The following is a 15,959-nucleotide window of genomic DNA, read 5'->3' as shown; positions in this document are numbered from 1 at the left end:
TGCAGCATCACAATGCAGTCTCATCTCATGCTAATACACAGCAGGGATAGTTAGCAGCAGGAGGGGAAACCTGATCTGAACACAACAGGAAGTCTGCATGTGAAAGCTCTCAGACTGCTGCAAGACACAGAGGGGAAGAGGAAGACACAGATACATGAAGGAAAGCACAACTTTATCATTATATCATGACAGTGAAAGTCTTTCCCCTGACTGATGCTGGCAGTGGGGGTCCACTAAAGCACACTCAGCACTGACTCTCAGGTCAGTAGGTTTATCTGAAGGGCCCCAATATAATGGATATATTGGATAATATATTCCAGAATTGGCGGTCAGCAAACATCTTGTAAAAAGCTTGATAAGACTAGAAAGTAATTAACTTCGGTTTCACATGTTCAGTTTCAGAGTCTAAAACCAACAATGAATTTATCCATGCTGTAAAACTTCACGGTCACACACAGTTGTCACTGGAGAGAAAACCTGTGGAGCTCCACAGAGCTGCAGGCTGAGCTGGACCACATGGCTCTGTGACTCCCTCTGGTGGCTGATTTATAAAACACATTCAACATAAAACTGTGACTTTGGAAAACATAAAAAGGGTCAGTTCCCTAAAATAAGTCAGCATATATCATCTTAAAGGTCCAGTGTGGAGTATTTAGTGGCATCTAGCAGTGAAGCTGCAGATTGCAACCAATTTAACACCACTGACGTCTGTGAGAATGGGCTGTGAAGTGTGTAGGAGAAACTAAGGTGGTTGTGAAACTCGCAAAAAAAACACAAAAGGCCCTATCTTCAGCCAGTGTTTGGTTTGTCTGTTCTCGGCTACTTGGCGGTTCAACATGGCAGACTCCACAGAAGATACGCTGCTCTGTAGATAAAAACGGCTCATTCAAAAGTATCAAAAACATTTTTAATTTTCAGGTGATTATACACTCATTGAAACATACCTATTACTTTTATATTCCATTTCTGTCAATAGAGCCTGCTAAATGTTACACACTGGACCTTTAACTGATGGCTTTAGTTTGGAGAAATCAGATACCCTGGTAGCATCTCCAGTGATTGCCAACCACTACACCAGTACTTGTACACCAGGGGGTGCTTCTGCAGTTGCCAGGGGGTACGTGAAAAAATTATTGAATAACTCATTTAAAAAACATATATGGACATATTGTATCAGCTGTAACAGAGTGTAGAAACACTAGTTAGTAAGCGAGCACAGAAGTCTCCAGTTCTGTACTGTCTAGTACATTATCCAAAATGCTGAACTTTTTCTTTAAAATGACCATAACCACTGTAAAACATTTGACTAGCTGGTATAAAAGACAATAAAAGTGCTTCACATAACACAACACAGACATGTTTGTTTTATAAATATGGTTCATAACTTTAATAAATGCAGTTTGAATTTATACATTATCTTTACAACAATGCAGTAAAGATACACAGCACTGTACTGTACACTGTTAAGACTGAGCTCTGCATCATCTTACACATCTACACCACTGAACGTGACATTTCTTCATATTTCTATACATTTGAACAAATTCCTCCTCTCTCTTAAAGTGCGTTATATTCCCAGACTGTCACTAACTCATGAGTTCAAGAATGTGTGACAACATGCTCACTGTTTGGTTGATGGGTAGAAATTTGTTTGCTAAATTGTGCAGCTTTTCGGTGGTCTGTTGTTTGGATTCATTAAGCCGTCACACATCAGTCTCACAATGCGTCCTTTGTGGTTTTTTGGGAAATTTTCTGATATCAGCTTCACTTGAACAGTGTTATTTAATCATTTCTTCCCAGTCAGCCAACCCAGTGAATCCCTTCATTCAAATGGACATTGAATCATGTTGAATTTTTATAGCAATAGAGGATAGTTAGTTAACGTTAGCATTTTTTGAGGTCAGGGGAATCAGCTACAATGGTAAAAGAGACAGAACAGACTAGCCCACAAAGAGACAATATTACCTTTTCTATGAGTACACCTCCTTGTGTGATAGTTATTATTAATCATATATATATATATATTATAATAATATTTTACACTTTAAACAGTTTCATTCAACTTATAAGTGTTACTGCCTCAAATGGAACTCGAGGTTGTGTTTTCAACAGGGCAATAGGAGTGTTAAGTGTTAAAAAGGTTTAAGTTGTAAGAACACAAAGAAACTGCCCGCAAAAGTGAGGTGTCCTTGTTTGGTAGTGAATGGCGTTATGATCTTCAGTGAGAGGAGATGACTAAGACGATTTTTAGGGCTAGGTATTGTTAGTGGTGGTATGATACCTTGCTTTCTATATGAAAAACCACTCAGTGCTTTAAGAAATAGTTCCTTCTTTACATTTTACAAAAGAACAAAAAGGGAAACTGTACAACTTTGCTAAGTATGGTGAGACAAAGTTGCAACAGGAAGTTTCTTAACTGTGACCAGACATAATGTAAGGCATTACAATTTGAAATTACCATTACTAATCTCAGTAACGCTCTGGTGCTTTGACATTTGAGCTTTGTCACTGTCTTACCAGGAATTAGATGGAGGATATCAGTCCAGGACCTAGCTGCTAGCATGGCGACCACCAAACCAGGAGGGTGTATCACACATTATGCACGCACCATAGCCATTTGCAGTCACTGGGGTTAAGCTAGCTGCTGGATGGTCAGTAAAATTGTAGGTGACTGCTTGTTAAACTACAATGTGGTTCTCTTGAGTAATGAGTAAAGTAAAATGATTAAAGTAAATTACTTTTTTACCTTAGGTAATATGTAATGATTTTCAAGTAACCTGTCGTTGATCTAAACACAGGTAGACATACAAGCACGTCATCCAATCATAAATAAGCTAAATTTGGACAGAAATCAGGACCCATCTGCTCAAAGTGTAAGACCAGTCGATGCCAGTTAATGGTTCTACGGACACAGTGAGTACCAAGTCGACCCAGACCCTCTAACTTCTCTAGGCGCCGTTATTTCTAAAATGTCAATGTACTTCACAACTCATAACCTTTAGCTTTTAGAAAACTTCAACTTTCCTCTTCTTCTTCTTCTTCCTCCTCCTCCTCTTCCTCTTCTTCTTCTTCTTCTTCAGTGCCTACACCCTTTGCTGCAGTCTTGGTCATCTTCCAGCTCAGAGTCCATTCACTCTTCGGCATACCTTGTTCTTCATGCATCAGTCCCATGTACCTCTGACTCCGGTTCTTGGTGGAGAAACACGCCACCTCGTCCTCATCCGCCTTCTTCCATCGACATATCCTCCACGACTGTTTCCATGCTCGCCACTCCTCCTCTTCCTCCCCCTCCTCCTCATCTTCCTCACATTCATCTCCTCCTCTGTGAGCCACCGCCACCATCCACGACTGCTTCCAGGAGGAGAAGGAGGCGTTGATTTTGTGGAACTGTAGATGGAGTGGGACGTCAGGTTTGATTCGTTTCTTTTTCTTTACTACTGTGTTGTCCTCGTCTTTCTCGTTTACTTTTTCGTGGTCATCCTCCGTTTTTGCTGCCATCTCCTCTACTTGAGCGTCTTCTTTGTCAGTATCCTCCTCCTCCTCTACATCTTCATCTTCGTCCTCCTCGTCTTCATCCTCGTCCTCCTCGTCTGCTTCTTCATCCTCCTCATTGACCACTTCTTTGTCCTTTTCATCTTTTTTGTCCTCCTTTGCTTTGTCATCCTCGTCCTCCTCGTCTGCTTCTTCGTCCTCCTCCTCCTCGTCTATTTCTTCATCCTCTTCCTCCTCATTGTCCCCTCTGTCCTTTTCATCCTTTTTGTCCTCCTCCTTTGCTTTGTCATCATCTTCCTCCTTGTCTACAACTTCATCCTGGTCCTCATCTACATCTTCGTCCTCCTCATTGTCCACTTTGTTCGTTTCATCTTTTTGGTCCTCCTTTGCTTTGTCATCCTTGTCCTCCTCATCTACTCCTTCGTCATCGTCGTCGTCGTCTTCGTCCTCCTCCTCCTCATTATCCACTTCTTTTTCCTTTTTATCCTCCGCATCTGCTTCTTTATCTTCCTCAGTGTCTTCTTCTCTTTTGTGGTCTTCATCTGCTTCATCTTCATCATCCTCTTCTTCTTCTACACTATCCTCCTCTTCATCTACTTCTTTACTTTTCACCTCCTTGTCTACTTTGTCCCCTTTCTTGCCTGCTTTTTCTTCCTCCTCTTTTTTCTCTGCCCATTCTATGTCAAACTCTTTCTCTTCGTCTTCATCCTCTTCCTCCTCGTCTTCCTCTACATTTTTGTCGTTGTTCTCGTCTTTTTCTTTGTCCTCCTTCTCCTTGTCCACTTTATCTTGCCAGTCCTTCTTGTTTGCTATTTTGTCCTCCTCCTCCTCCTCCTGTGTGTCCTCATACTCCTCATCCTCATCCTCTTCCTCCTCCTCCTGTACTTCCAAATATTCCTCATTCTCGTCCTCTTCCTCCTCCTCCTCCTCCTCCTCCTCCTGTACTTCCACATACTCCTCATCCTCGTCCTCTTCCTCCTCCTCCTCAACTTTTTTGTCTTCCTGTTCCTTGTCTACAACAACTTCCTGGTACTTTTTGTTTGCTATTTTGTCCGTTTCCTCATGTACTTCTTTATTCTCCTCCTCCTCCTCTTCCTCCTCACTTTGTTTATCTTCCTCCTCCTCCTCCTCTACATTTTTGTCCTTATTCTTGTCTTTTTCTTCCTCCTCGTTATCTACTTCATCGTTCTTGTCTTTTTGTTTTGCTTCTGTGTCCTCCTCATCTACTTCTTTGTCCTCCTCCTCCTCCTCCTCCTCCTCCTCCTCCTCCTCCTCATCTTCCTCACCATTTTGGTTTATGTTTTTGTCCTCCTCCTCTTCCTTGTGTATATGTTTGCCTCTCTCCTCCTCATGTTCTTTGCCCTCCTCTTTATGCACTTCACTGTTTTCATTCTTCTCCTTTACGTCCTCCTCCTCGTCATCCTCCTCGTCCTCTTCTTCTTCTTCTTCTTCTTCTTCTTCTTCTTCCTCGCTTTCCTTCTCCTTATCCAAATCTCTGTCCTCCTCCTTCTTCTTTATTACCGCTTCATCCTTGTTTACTTCTTTGTCCTTCTCCTTGCTGTCAACCTCTTCGTCCTCTTCTTCCTCCTCATCAACTCCTTCATCTTCCTCCTCCTCATCTTCTTCAACCTCCTCATCCATCTTGTTAATTTCTTCCTCTTCTACACCTTCATCCTCTTCATTGTCCACTCCCTCATCCTCGTCCTCTTGTTCCACCTCCTCCTCTTTGTCATCCATCTCCTCTTCCTCCTCTTCGTCTTCCTCCTCGTCTTCCTCTTCTTCCTCCTCTGTGTCATCCATCATCTCCTCCACTTCACCCTCCTCCTGCGTCTTGTCCAGTTCAACCTCCTCTGGTTGGATCCATTGTTTAGGAGTCCTCCAGGCCTCCGTCCACTCTGTGCTATCTGGGATCTCATCTTCTAGCTGGGCTGTGAGAAGGCGGTTCAAGGTGTTGCGTCTCCTCGTCAGCATGGCGCCGTGTCGATGATGGGACTCCAGTGAAGCCTCACACCACCTGTGGATACAGTCGTAGGTTCGGTTTTATTTTGGTAAGATCAGTTTGAGTCATTCAACCACATCTCATAGCCTCCATCAGAGCTAAGACAACTGAGCCAACAATGGTATTATCTAAGACAGTGAGATGTAAAACAAACAAAAACATGTAGAATCTATTTTCTACTATTTCTACTATTAAATCAATTTCACTACTGTCCAGTAAAAGGACATTAATTAACTTCAATAATCAATTATCAATAAACTTATGAAAGTAAGGCAGGACATTGTTATTGATGATTGATGAATATTTCTAATCATCATCAATAACCTGCTCTATTTGAAAAGTGTCCTGAGATAACTTCTGTTATGAACTCGCACTATACAAATAAAATTGAATTGAATTGAATTGAATTGAATCATGCCCGCCAACTAATTATGGATTACTTGGGAGTAATTAGTATCAGTAATCACAAATTAGCAGCAATACCTGGTGTCAACTGTCATGCATTATTGTAAGACATTTTTCAAATCAAAAGTTTTTCACAAATTCCACTACTATTTATTTCTTTATTTTCATTTAAATATCTGGTTGTCTGGCATATTGGTATTTGTCCATTCCAGACTGCAAATTGACCAGTGCCATCAGGTTAACCTAGGTGCACGCTAGAAAAGTGCTTAACAATCTAGGTATGGTTCACTCAATGCCAACCCACCTGATTTGCTGCCTATATCCCCAGCAGGAGCTCCAGTTCTTGTAAAGTTCTTCTGCTTCCTCCAGAGGAGCTGCAGAGAGCAGCCATGAGTCACTCCACCCAGGCAGGAACACGTTGTTTATCCTCATCATCACTGTGGTTTCAGTGCTGAAGAAGCTTGTAGTTATTTCATCATCATCTGTGGAGTCTATTTGCTCAAGTTCTGCCCCGGACAGTTTCCACGAGTCCTCCCAGTCCAAGGGCTCGTCCTGTTTAATGATCACAACATATATTTCTTAAAAACGATAATAAAAATGGGTGTCCTGGTTGTTCAATGGTCATTAGCATCGGGTCTCTGACTTGACATGTATCTGTCATTATCAGTTTCTATGTGGCCAACAAAGTCAAAAGAGAAAAAAACATCAATGAAACAGTAATTGTAATGATGTTGATCCCCACCTGCTCCTCTAGTTCTTGTACTTTGTCAAGCTTGTCGCTGAGGTTTAGTTCGTAATCCGGCCAGGTGCGATCCCACTTCTGTTTCTGCTGTCTGAAGGGAAAGTTTATCCACTTCCAAGTACCAGCCCAGACAGGAAGAGAATAATTTTCTATCTCAGCTTTACGAAACTGTTTCCTTTCAAACAAAATCTTCCACTGGAATTCTTTCTCTTCAGAGCACTCCAACTGTGCTGGACTCTTCACCTGGAAACAAAACAATGAAGAGGGAAGATAGTTTACAAAGGGTTAATTAGTCACTTTGTACCTACCCCACAAGGGTCTCTGTTCTCTTGTGATCTGGGGAAGTCATGGATTAATCATCTTGAGATAGATGTTATTTATGTGATTGACAGCTACACAAACCCTTCCTAGTCCTGACTGGATGAACACACCGCCTGCTATGCTTTATGCATGTATATAGTAATGAATCTGTAATTTGTTGTAGCTGGAAAACTGATATTTAAATGTACTACAATTTTTTTAGTTTTTTACTGGCTATGAAACAGTCTCAATTTAGTAATGATGCCTCAATGTGACATACATAAACAAACAAGACCATCAGTGAGATGGTTATTGGAAGCCTATTTTTCCATAATGACGCCAGGGGTCGGAGCAAAGGAGAGTATCAGTCAATTAAGCATTCTGGTTTCTGTCTGTGTCTGTGTCTATTTGTCAACCTACAACTGAAATGAAAACATTGCAAGCTCCGTGCACATTCATTGGAGTGACCTGTGCAGGTTGCCCCAGCCACACAGCTGATCTGATCTGAGTTTCAGGTAAAGGTTGGTTTGACAGGTTTGGATGCCAGAACACTATCTGTCTGAATGCATAGTTTCAATGAAGTACAATCCTCATTCAGCATTAAATAATGTTTAATACAATACTGTGCTTCCAGCTGTGTTTGATATTATTCTGTTTCAACATAACAATGCCCCTGTGCACAAAGCCAGCTCCATAAAAAATTGTTTTCCAAGTTTGGAGTGGAAGAACTTGACTGGCCTGCATAGAGACCTGACCTCAACCCCATCCAACACCTTTGGGATGAACTAGAATGCTGACTGAGAGCTAGACTTTGTTCTTGTGGCTGAATGGGAGCAAATTCCAGCAGCCAGGTTTAGAAATCTGCCTGAAATTCTGAATCCAGAAGAGTGGAGGCTGATGTAAGCGCAATTAATGCCCAGGGTTTTGGAATGAGATGCACAACGGTCACAATGGTTGCAATGTTCCTTTGACCACATTCTTTTGAAGTGTACTGTATGTTGACTGTTCCTTCTATCTCGTCAAGGCAGCAGTTCTGGCAAAATAAATTATTTTGTCCAGTTCAGTCCAGTCCAGTTCTGCACTGGTACTTTCTGCTTCGAGGAAATAGTCATATGCACAGTCCCACACTGACTAAAGCTCTCACCTTCTTCCATCTACTAAATGAAGGCAACATAACACTCTGAACCTCCCAGCACTAGCCAAAAACCTTTCCCAACTCACACACTTTGCCCGAAGCATGGCTGGAACCATATCTGAAAACTGACCAATTGTCTGGCTTTTAGTGTCTTTCAATGTGGAACTATTAGTTTGTGGTAAGTCTCAGTACCTGTTTCCAGGAATTACGCCATTTCACAGCAGGAGACACCCATTCAGTCTCTGATCCGTACTCCTTTGGTTTGTACTTCCTGTTGTTAGTCAGCTCTATGGTTGTGAATCCTCGGCTTCTGGCTCTTGACTCTTTGGCCTTGAGGTAAAGGTACTTTGGAGGCTTCATGCTCATCCAGGACTCCCTCCAACAAATCCGGAAGACATCAACCTCAACTTTGCGTTTCAGCCTAAGAGGTTTGGGAGCAGCTTCTTTCTTGGGAGGTGGCGGTGGAGGAGGCTCAGGTTTGGTTTTGGGAGGAGGCGGGACAACTTTGAATTTGATTTTGGGCTTGTTTTTTTCTTCTTCATTTGTGCCACCGGTGACCTTCTTGAATTCTCCCTTTGAAACAAGTGACCAGTGATAATTCCACTTTGAGTAAGATCTGCAGATTCAAAAAACAAACAAAAAACATGTCAGATCAAGATTTGTCAGAACGAGTGGACACTGAGAAACATAGCTCTGACAAGTATAGACGAATCTGGCGGCTGGTTAATATTTTGCGCTCTTAAGAGCTGCCAACATTAGTGCAGCGGCACGGTTTAACTGAACACAGAGATGTTTAGGTAGTTCATGATCGCCAGTAGACACTGTAATGTAGGTTTTCTCTTTTTAAGCGCTTTTGCCATGAAAACTGTTTAGGTGATCCCATAGGAGTCTATATGTTGAAAATATAAATTAAACATAAAACATTTAGTCGAGTATTAACAAACGCCTGCTACATGAAAGTTCAACTTTGGAAAAAATGGAAACTAAAAGCCACAAACATCTACTCAACAAAAGACTGAGCGCATAGAGATGGTGAGCCACCACCATCATATATTTATGAAATAATTAATCTCTGAAATCATGGAGTGCAATGATTTACACTTTAGCATCCACTTTCAAGTCAGACAGAAGTGGTACACTAATGTTAGTTTTCACCAAAGCTTTTGTCATAACTGATTTACTGTATGACCTTGAATACAACCAATTTGGATTGATAATGGCAGGAAGTGATGCTGAGACAAATACACAGTCTGCTGGCCTTAAGTCACAAAACAGTACTGTGTGTATTATATTTGGAGAATACAATGTGCTTCTGTAGCACCATTGCATTTGACTTTTTTAATCCAATGTGTATATTTAAGTGTGGCCCTTATTGAGCATTTCTATTTAATTGTAATAGATTACAGTGAATCTCACAGCTGGTCTGTGGTGCTACATTGCCAGAAAAATAGGCATGCTTTTTTTGCCTTTTCCTTTCAGGAACAGGCTCCACAAATTAGTTGGTTAGTTTTGGCTATCAAGTTAGAGCCAATCGAGCTGAGGCAGAACTTTAGAAAAGTTTTTTCTGAGATTTGAATTGTTGGAGCTTGTTCAAAGTGAAGGAGTAAATCCTGGAAGAGATGACTGAGTTCCTAACTATAAGCTGTTGCAAGTGATTCAGTAATTTGTTGAATTTGTGTTGCACATTACATAATAACCAATTGCTGAATGGGCTGACAAGTATAGCAAAAGCCTTAGAGCCAGTTCACATCCAGGTATTAACATGATTGTAGCCACAGTTTCATATTTAGATCTTGGATTCACTTTGTAATATGCTAAAATGTTCATCACTGTACAAAGCTATCACCTTACAGTTGTGATACAAAAACAACTCATAGCATCATATATTCTCACATTTTTTTCTCACTATTCTCCTTCCATTCAGCCTCCTGTTTGTTCTGCTCTGCCAAGCTCTGAGCTCTCTTCTCCCATTGGTCTCTCAGCGGCCCGTTGCTGAATGATCTCCGCTCCTCCTTTTTTGACAACATCCTGTTTCCTAAAAGACACACAAACAAGCAATAAACACCAGAAAGAGGTAAAGCGTGTCACTAATAATGTTAAGTTGCATTTCTACAGTAACTGTTTGTAGCTTGTTGCTGGGAAGTAATCTCCAGACATGTGATACTAATGGGGTCAGTTGCTGAACAGAGTTTTGTTCCCCAACATGGGCTTCATCAGCAGAATCATAAATGTGCATAGTCACAATTCCCAACAGCACATGAACACACCACAACACAACAACAAGGGTCAGGTTGTTGATTTGTTTAAGTAATGCCTGTGCTGACCGCTTTCCAACAATATTATTATATTATGTTATCAATATACAATATTATCCTACAGGTGTTTCTGTTGAATTTACAACAGTACAAGCATCAAATTGTAGATATAGCAGGACATCTTTAAAGGTCCAGTGAGTAACATTTAGAAATTGAATATAATATATAGGTATGTTTTCATTAGTATATAATCACCTAAAAATAAGAACCATTGTGTTTTTGTTATTTTAGAATGAGATGTTTTCATCTACAGCGGGAGCAGGTCTTCTTGAACCACTATACCACTAAATCCCTTTGGGATAAATATATAAATAATAAGAAATGTTAACTACTCTGGACAAGTGTCATTTCTGAACACCTCCTGTTTCCTCCTTCTTGCTTTCAAAATATTCTACACTAGACATATAAAACATTAATCATATATATGCAGAATTCCCATTAATCTCCAGTATTCATACATACCTACATTCATCTATTGATACATACCTACAGTACAATATGAGACAGATAGAGGTTTAGTCCAGTTTTGGTCCAGTTCTCAGTGTAGTGTCTTGTTGAAGACTGACTCATCTAACTGGGACACAAGACGACAGGCGTCACTCTATAAATAAAAATTGCTCAGCAGCGTGCTTCACAGAGCAACAACAACAAGAAAGCACCACTGCACTGAGTCTGTAAGATACTGGTTCTATTGGTGGGTTTGAGATCTAAAAATTACTATGATGACCATTATTTAATACTGCATTATTATCTACATTATTATTAAACCTTCTCATTTCTGTCAACTCAATTTAATAATGCTTCATTTTATAAACCATTTTCTAGATTATTTTCATCTAAACACAAAACATTTTTGTCTTTATTTGGATGCTTTTTATTGGAAAAAAGGCAAATGTGTACATTAATTAAAATGATAATGTTTATTTGGTTTGGTTTATCACAGCTTTAATCCCTGTCTGTCTGGAGGAAGGACTCTGGGTATTACCACTGTCTGTGTTGATAAATGAGTTATCCAAATAACGATGATTTAAAATTAGGAAATGAGCTCAGGCCTCCTCTCACCAGCTGCACACGATGATATTAAAGAAGTCCCAGATGAAAACTGCTGAGAATCAAATAACAATGACCTGTGAAGTGTTTCTTACAACTACGGATACAGGTTAACACAGGCAGTGGTGGACTCAGGCTTTCTGAGGGGCTGGGGCGAAAGTTATGATACATTTATGTTGAAAACTTCTTAGTCAGGATTAGGATTAGCATACTAGAGACCCCCCTGAGACTACCAGTGAACACAGTTAAATCTATTCCCTCCATTCCAAGGGTCCTATGTTCACTAACATTGTAAGAGATTGGTAAGGGCTATCATCACAGATCAAATAGCAAAAGAATGGGTAACACTTTATAATGAGTACACACTATTAAGCATTAGTTAAGCTTGAATAAATACTGAATTCATCATTTATAACGCATGAATACACATTAGTATGTAGTTTATAAACACAGTCAAAAATGTTTTATTCATCATTGATAAGCACATTAGTTATGGATTAGTAAATACTGAATTCATCATTTATAAAGCATGATTCTGCTGTAAATAGTCATTACTATGTGGTTTATAATCACAGTTATAAATGTTTTACTCTTCATTGTACTGTACATTTCTGCATGCACTTGCACATCCACTATTCAGACATGTATTAATGATTAGTGACTGTGTTAGCAGATGTTCTATAAAAACTCACAACAAATTCATTTTCTAATGATGGCCTATAAACAGTTATTAATGCAGGAATTCACAGTTACAAAGCACTTACTACTCCTTCATTAAGTATTTTGCACGAGCTTATCTAAAGTGAGCACTATCTATGGCTTATTAAGGATTTACAAATGAGATATAAAGGCTGACAATGCCTCGAGACTCACAAAGTCCCGCTCTCAGCACGTCATCACGTTGATGACGTGCTGAGAGCGGGACTTTACGTTACGTCATATTTACGTTAACTCTCAGAAGTTTCTGACAGTGCAGCCAAGGGGAGCATGGAGAAGCACATTGGAGTCGGCTCGTCGGCACTAGTGGAGAGTATGTGTCTTTGTTTGGTAGCACACATTATGGTTGAAAGATAACGTTAGCTTGTCACTTGACACTAACGACTAACGTTACCGACCCGCCCGCAGTGGCTAAGCCGACCTGCCGCTGCTAGGCACTCACCTCGCCCGGCTAGACGAGACTAGACTAGGTCGGCTTAGCCACCGCGGGCGGGTCGGTAACGTTAGTAACGTTAGTAACGTGAGTCGGGGAGCGAGGGCAAACACCTGCAGCTGCTGACAAGCTAACGTTATCTTTCAACCATAATGTGTGCTACCAAACAAAGACACATACTCACCACTAGTGCCGACGAGCCGACTCCAATGTGCTTCTCCATGCTCCCCTTGGCTGCACTGTCAGAAACTTCTGAGAGTTAACGTAAATATGACGTAACATTGCTAGCTCAACGTACACGTCCCAAACAGATAAGATCACAACAATAGCATGTCTTCATAAACCAGCCTTGTTCGTCTTCAAACAAATATGTTGGGAAGTTGCAGTAAATATCAATACAATATGTTCTATATCCCTTTGTGTTGTGTCTCTCCTTCGTCTGTTAAGATAACTGAACATTTTGTGAGTCTCGAGGCATTGTCAGCCTTTATATCTCATTTGTAAATCCTTAATAAGCCATAGATAGTGCTCACTTTAGATGAGCTCGTGCAAAATACTTAATTAAGGAGTAGTAAGTGCTTTGTAACTGTGAATTCCTGCATTAATAACTGTTTATAGGCCATCATTAGAAAATGAATTTGTTGTGAGTTTTTATAGACCATCTGCTAACACAGTCACTAATCATTAATACATGTCTGAATAGTGGATGTGTAAGTGCATGCAGAAATGTACAGTACAATGAAGAGTAAAACATTTATAACTGCGATTATAAACCACATAGTAATGACTATTTACAGCAGAAACATGCTTTATAAATGATGAATTCAGTATTTACTAATCCATAACTAATGTGCTTATCAATGATGAAGAAGAATAAAACATTTTTAACTGTGTTTATAAACTACATACTAATGTGTATTCATGTGTTATAAATGATGAATTCAGTATTTATTCATGCTTAACTAATGCTTAATAGTGTGTACTCATTATAAAGTGTTACCAAAGAAGGCTTCAAATGCAGGTCATATGGTGAAAATCTGTTCAGCCACTGTAGAGATATCAATGTCTGAAGTCAAGAAAACTGTCTTTGAAGGTGTAGGTTTCTGGAGGCCTACATCAGTAGGTAGGTGGGTGACTTCATCAGACCCCGGCTGCATTCTCACTAGAGTTGGTGGAAGCTTTAGAAATTCAGAAATTACAGTGAGTGGTCCTCCTTTGAATTTCACAGACCATTGTGCTGTCTGCTTTTCTGCACCTTGTACCTTTTTACAGTACAAGTGGCTAAGCTAACAATGCTATATGGCAAAGTAGGTGGGGAAACTGCAGTACATACATACATAGCCATGTAATGTCATTTTATTCACATCAATTGACGCCCATAGCACACATGGGATTAGTTACATGGAAGAATAGACCTTTTTCACAGCAGCCATTTTCATATGAAATAGTAGGATAAACACAGTTAAAAAACATGGTAAAATGGCTGCTGTGAAAAAGGTCTAATACAGTACAGTAAACTGCATGTTTTAACTGTTTTCACATATAACACCTGTAAACAGACTTGATGTGTGAAATACATATAACTTTTTCTTGGGTTACCTTCATTGGTCACATGACCTTCAGCCAGTAGCTTAGCACTATGAATGTATATGATCAAGCACCTTCAAAACTGAAAAAATACCCCAACAACTCCAGCATTTTAGATTTAAACCAAAAAATCCAATCCTGACTTACCTGATGTCTTTCTCTCAGTCTGCCTTTCTCTCTGTTTACATCCCCTGCTGTAACCAATTATACATTAAGGTGACTTACAGTGTCTGTCCACTGTCTGTCTCTCAGCCTGTCTGCCTCTAATCTTTGAAGTAGCTACAAAGGTACCTATCTGTCTGTCAGTTTATCACTGTCTGTCTTCAGTCTGTTTCTGTAGTTAACTTTTATCAGCTTACACCCAGTGTGTCCTGTGTATCTGCTCTGGGGCGAGCAGGCTTCCCCCCTCCTTGCTATTTTTACACCATACGTTAACAGATCCAGAGCTGCAGCTCTAAATTTAGTGCCAGGGTGAGGCAAACACGAGGAGAGCAGCCAGCAGCTTGGAAATGCAGAGATGTGACTTGAATTGAGTGAAACACTTATATGACATTAATCTTTATTCAACAGGTGCAACAACACTAACAGACAGTGCAGCTGTAAGCACGCCTGAGCCAATCAGACACCAGTGCTGTGAGCGAACCAGAGTCATTCTGCATGCTGAAACACAGCACTGACACACATTACTTTTGCAAAGATCCAATTAGAAGCTCTCTCCCCCTGGTGGGCAGGCTGTCAGTGTGAGGGTTGTCATAGAGTTCGAGGGTGTTCCTGCAGTAAAAATGTTCTTTTTCTTATAGACAGTTTCAGGTCACTGACAGTTGGAGGAATTCAAGGCTTGGATGGACATGAAACACTCCTGGTTGAATTATCATTACAAAAGATAAAAAACTGGGAACTAGGGCTGCCCCCCAAATGTTGTCAGTCAAGAGGACCCAGAGTTGATTTGCATTCTGTCAGTTGAATCTCTGCAGTTTTGTTATTCAGCTGTGTCATTGTAAACAGAGTGACAGCATAACAGGGTGTAAACTGTTATGCAAACAGAGTCTCAAAATGAGAAAAGATAGTTAACGGAGGAAAGCGTAACACTGGACATCGGGGCAGTGGCTGCTCCGAAGCTCTATGCTCCGGTGCTGACTGTCATTGAAGTCATTTATGTAATTCCAATACTGTTGTGGGACCAAAGAAATAACACATTTCCATTTTTTTTTTTTTTTAAGAAAAAGAAAATAACTGCATGGTTTTTGCCCACAAACTGGGAAACTGGGAATAAGCATAAAGTGGACATGTCTGCTGAGGGGAGACTCATGGGTACCCATAGAACCCATTTTCATTCAGATACCTCGGGGTCAGAGGTCATGGATCCCTTTGAAAATGGCAATGTTAGTTTTTCCATCACCAAAAATTAGCCTAATTTTGGAATGTTATTTAGGCCCCTTCCCAACATGTTAGCATGACATTGGTACCAATTGGTACCAATGGATGCATTAGGTCATCTAGTTTCACATGATGCCACACTTCACTAGCTGTAAAACAGAGCCTGCTACAGCCTCTGAAAGATGCCCTGGTAATCTGATTGGCCACCCTAGACCCCCCATGTGGACACGCCTCTGCTCATCAGAAGCAAGATATCCTTTTTTTCTCGTCATACTGTTGGACAAAACAACTCATTTCTATCTGCCCATCAGTATTTATGACAGATGAGGTCCAGCAGAAACCGGTCTAATGATGCTGGTAAACAACTATTTCTTCATGACCAACTCCGAGGATAAATAAAGCCTCAG

General features: G+C 40.4%; 1 protein-coding gene across 3 annotated transcripts; it reads right to left on the bottom strand.

Annotated features, from left to right (window-relative positions):
* Positions 1-1,372: 1,372 nt before the first annotated feature.
* LOC127370963 (glutamic acid-rich protein-like) lies at positions 1,373-14,541 on the bottom strand. Of its 3 annotated transcripts, none has more exons than XM_051413497.1 (7): positions 14,323-14,541; positions 10,875-10,962; positions 9,967-10,108; positions 8,266-8,689; positions 6,639-6,881; positions 6,201-6,448; positions 1,373-5,506 (listed from the first exon to the last, which is right to left on the bottom strand). In XM_051413497.1, the coding sequence occupies exons 3-7, from the start codon at positions 10,098-10,100 to the stop codon at positions 3,016-3,018; spliced, it is 3,540 nt and encodes a 1,179-aa protein (XP_051269457.1). In that variant the 5' UTR covers positions 10,101-10,108; positions 10,875-10,962; positions 14,323-14,541; the 3' UTR covers positions 1,373-3,015. The 3 variants fall into 3 exon arrangements, with proteins under 3 accessions (XP_051269457.1, XP_051269459.1, XP_051269458.1); XM_051413499.1 differs by lacking the exon at positions 14,323-14,541 and adding an exon at positions 13,704-13,725; XM_051413498.1 differs by lacking the exon at positions 10,875-10,962.
* Positions 14,542-15,959: the final 1,418 nt, after the last annotated feature.

Source organism: Dicentrarchus labrax, unplaced genomic scaffold (genome assembly GCF_905237075.1).
Source record: "Dicentrarchus labrax unplaced genomic scaffold, dlabrax2021, whole genome shotgun sequence".
Taxonomy (NCBI): domain Eukaryota; kingdom Metazoa; phylum Chordata; class Actinopteri; family Moronidae; genus Dicentrarchus; species Dicentrarchus labrax.
The sequence above is the reverse complement of the archived record's forward strand: the minus strand, read 5'-3'. Positions and strand labels throughout refer to the sequence as shown.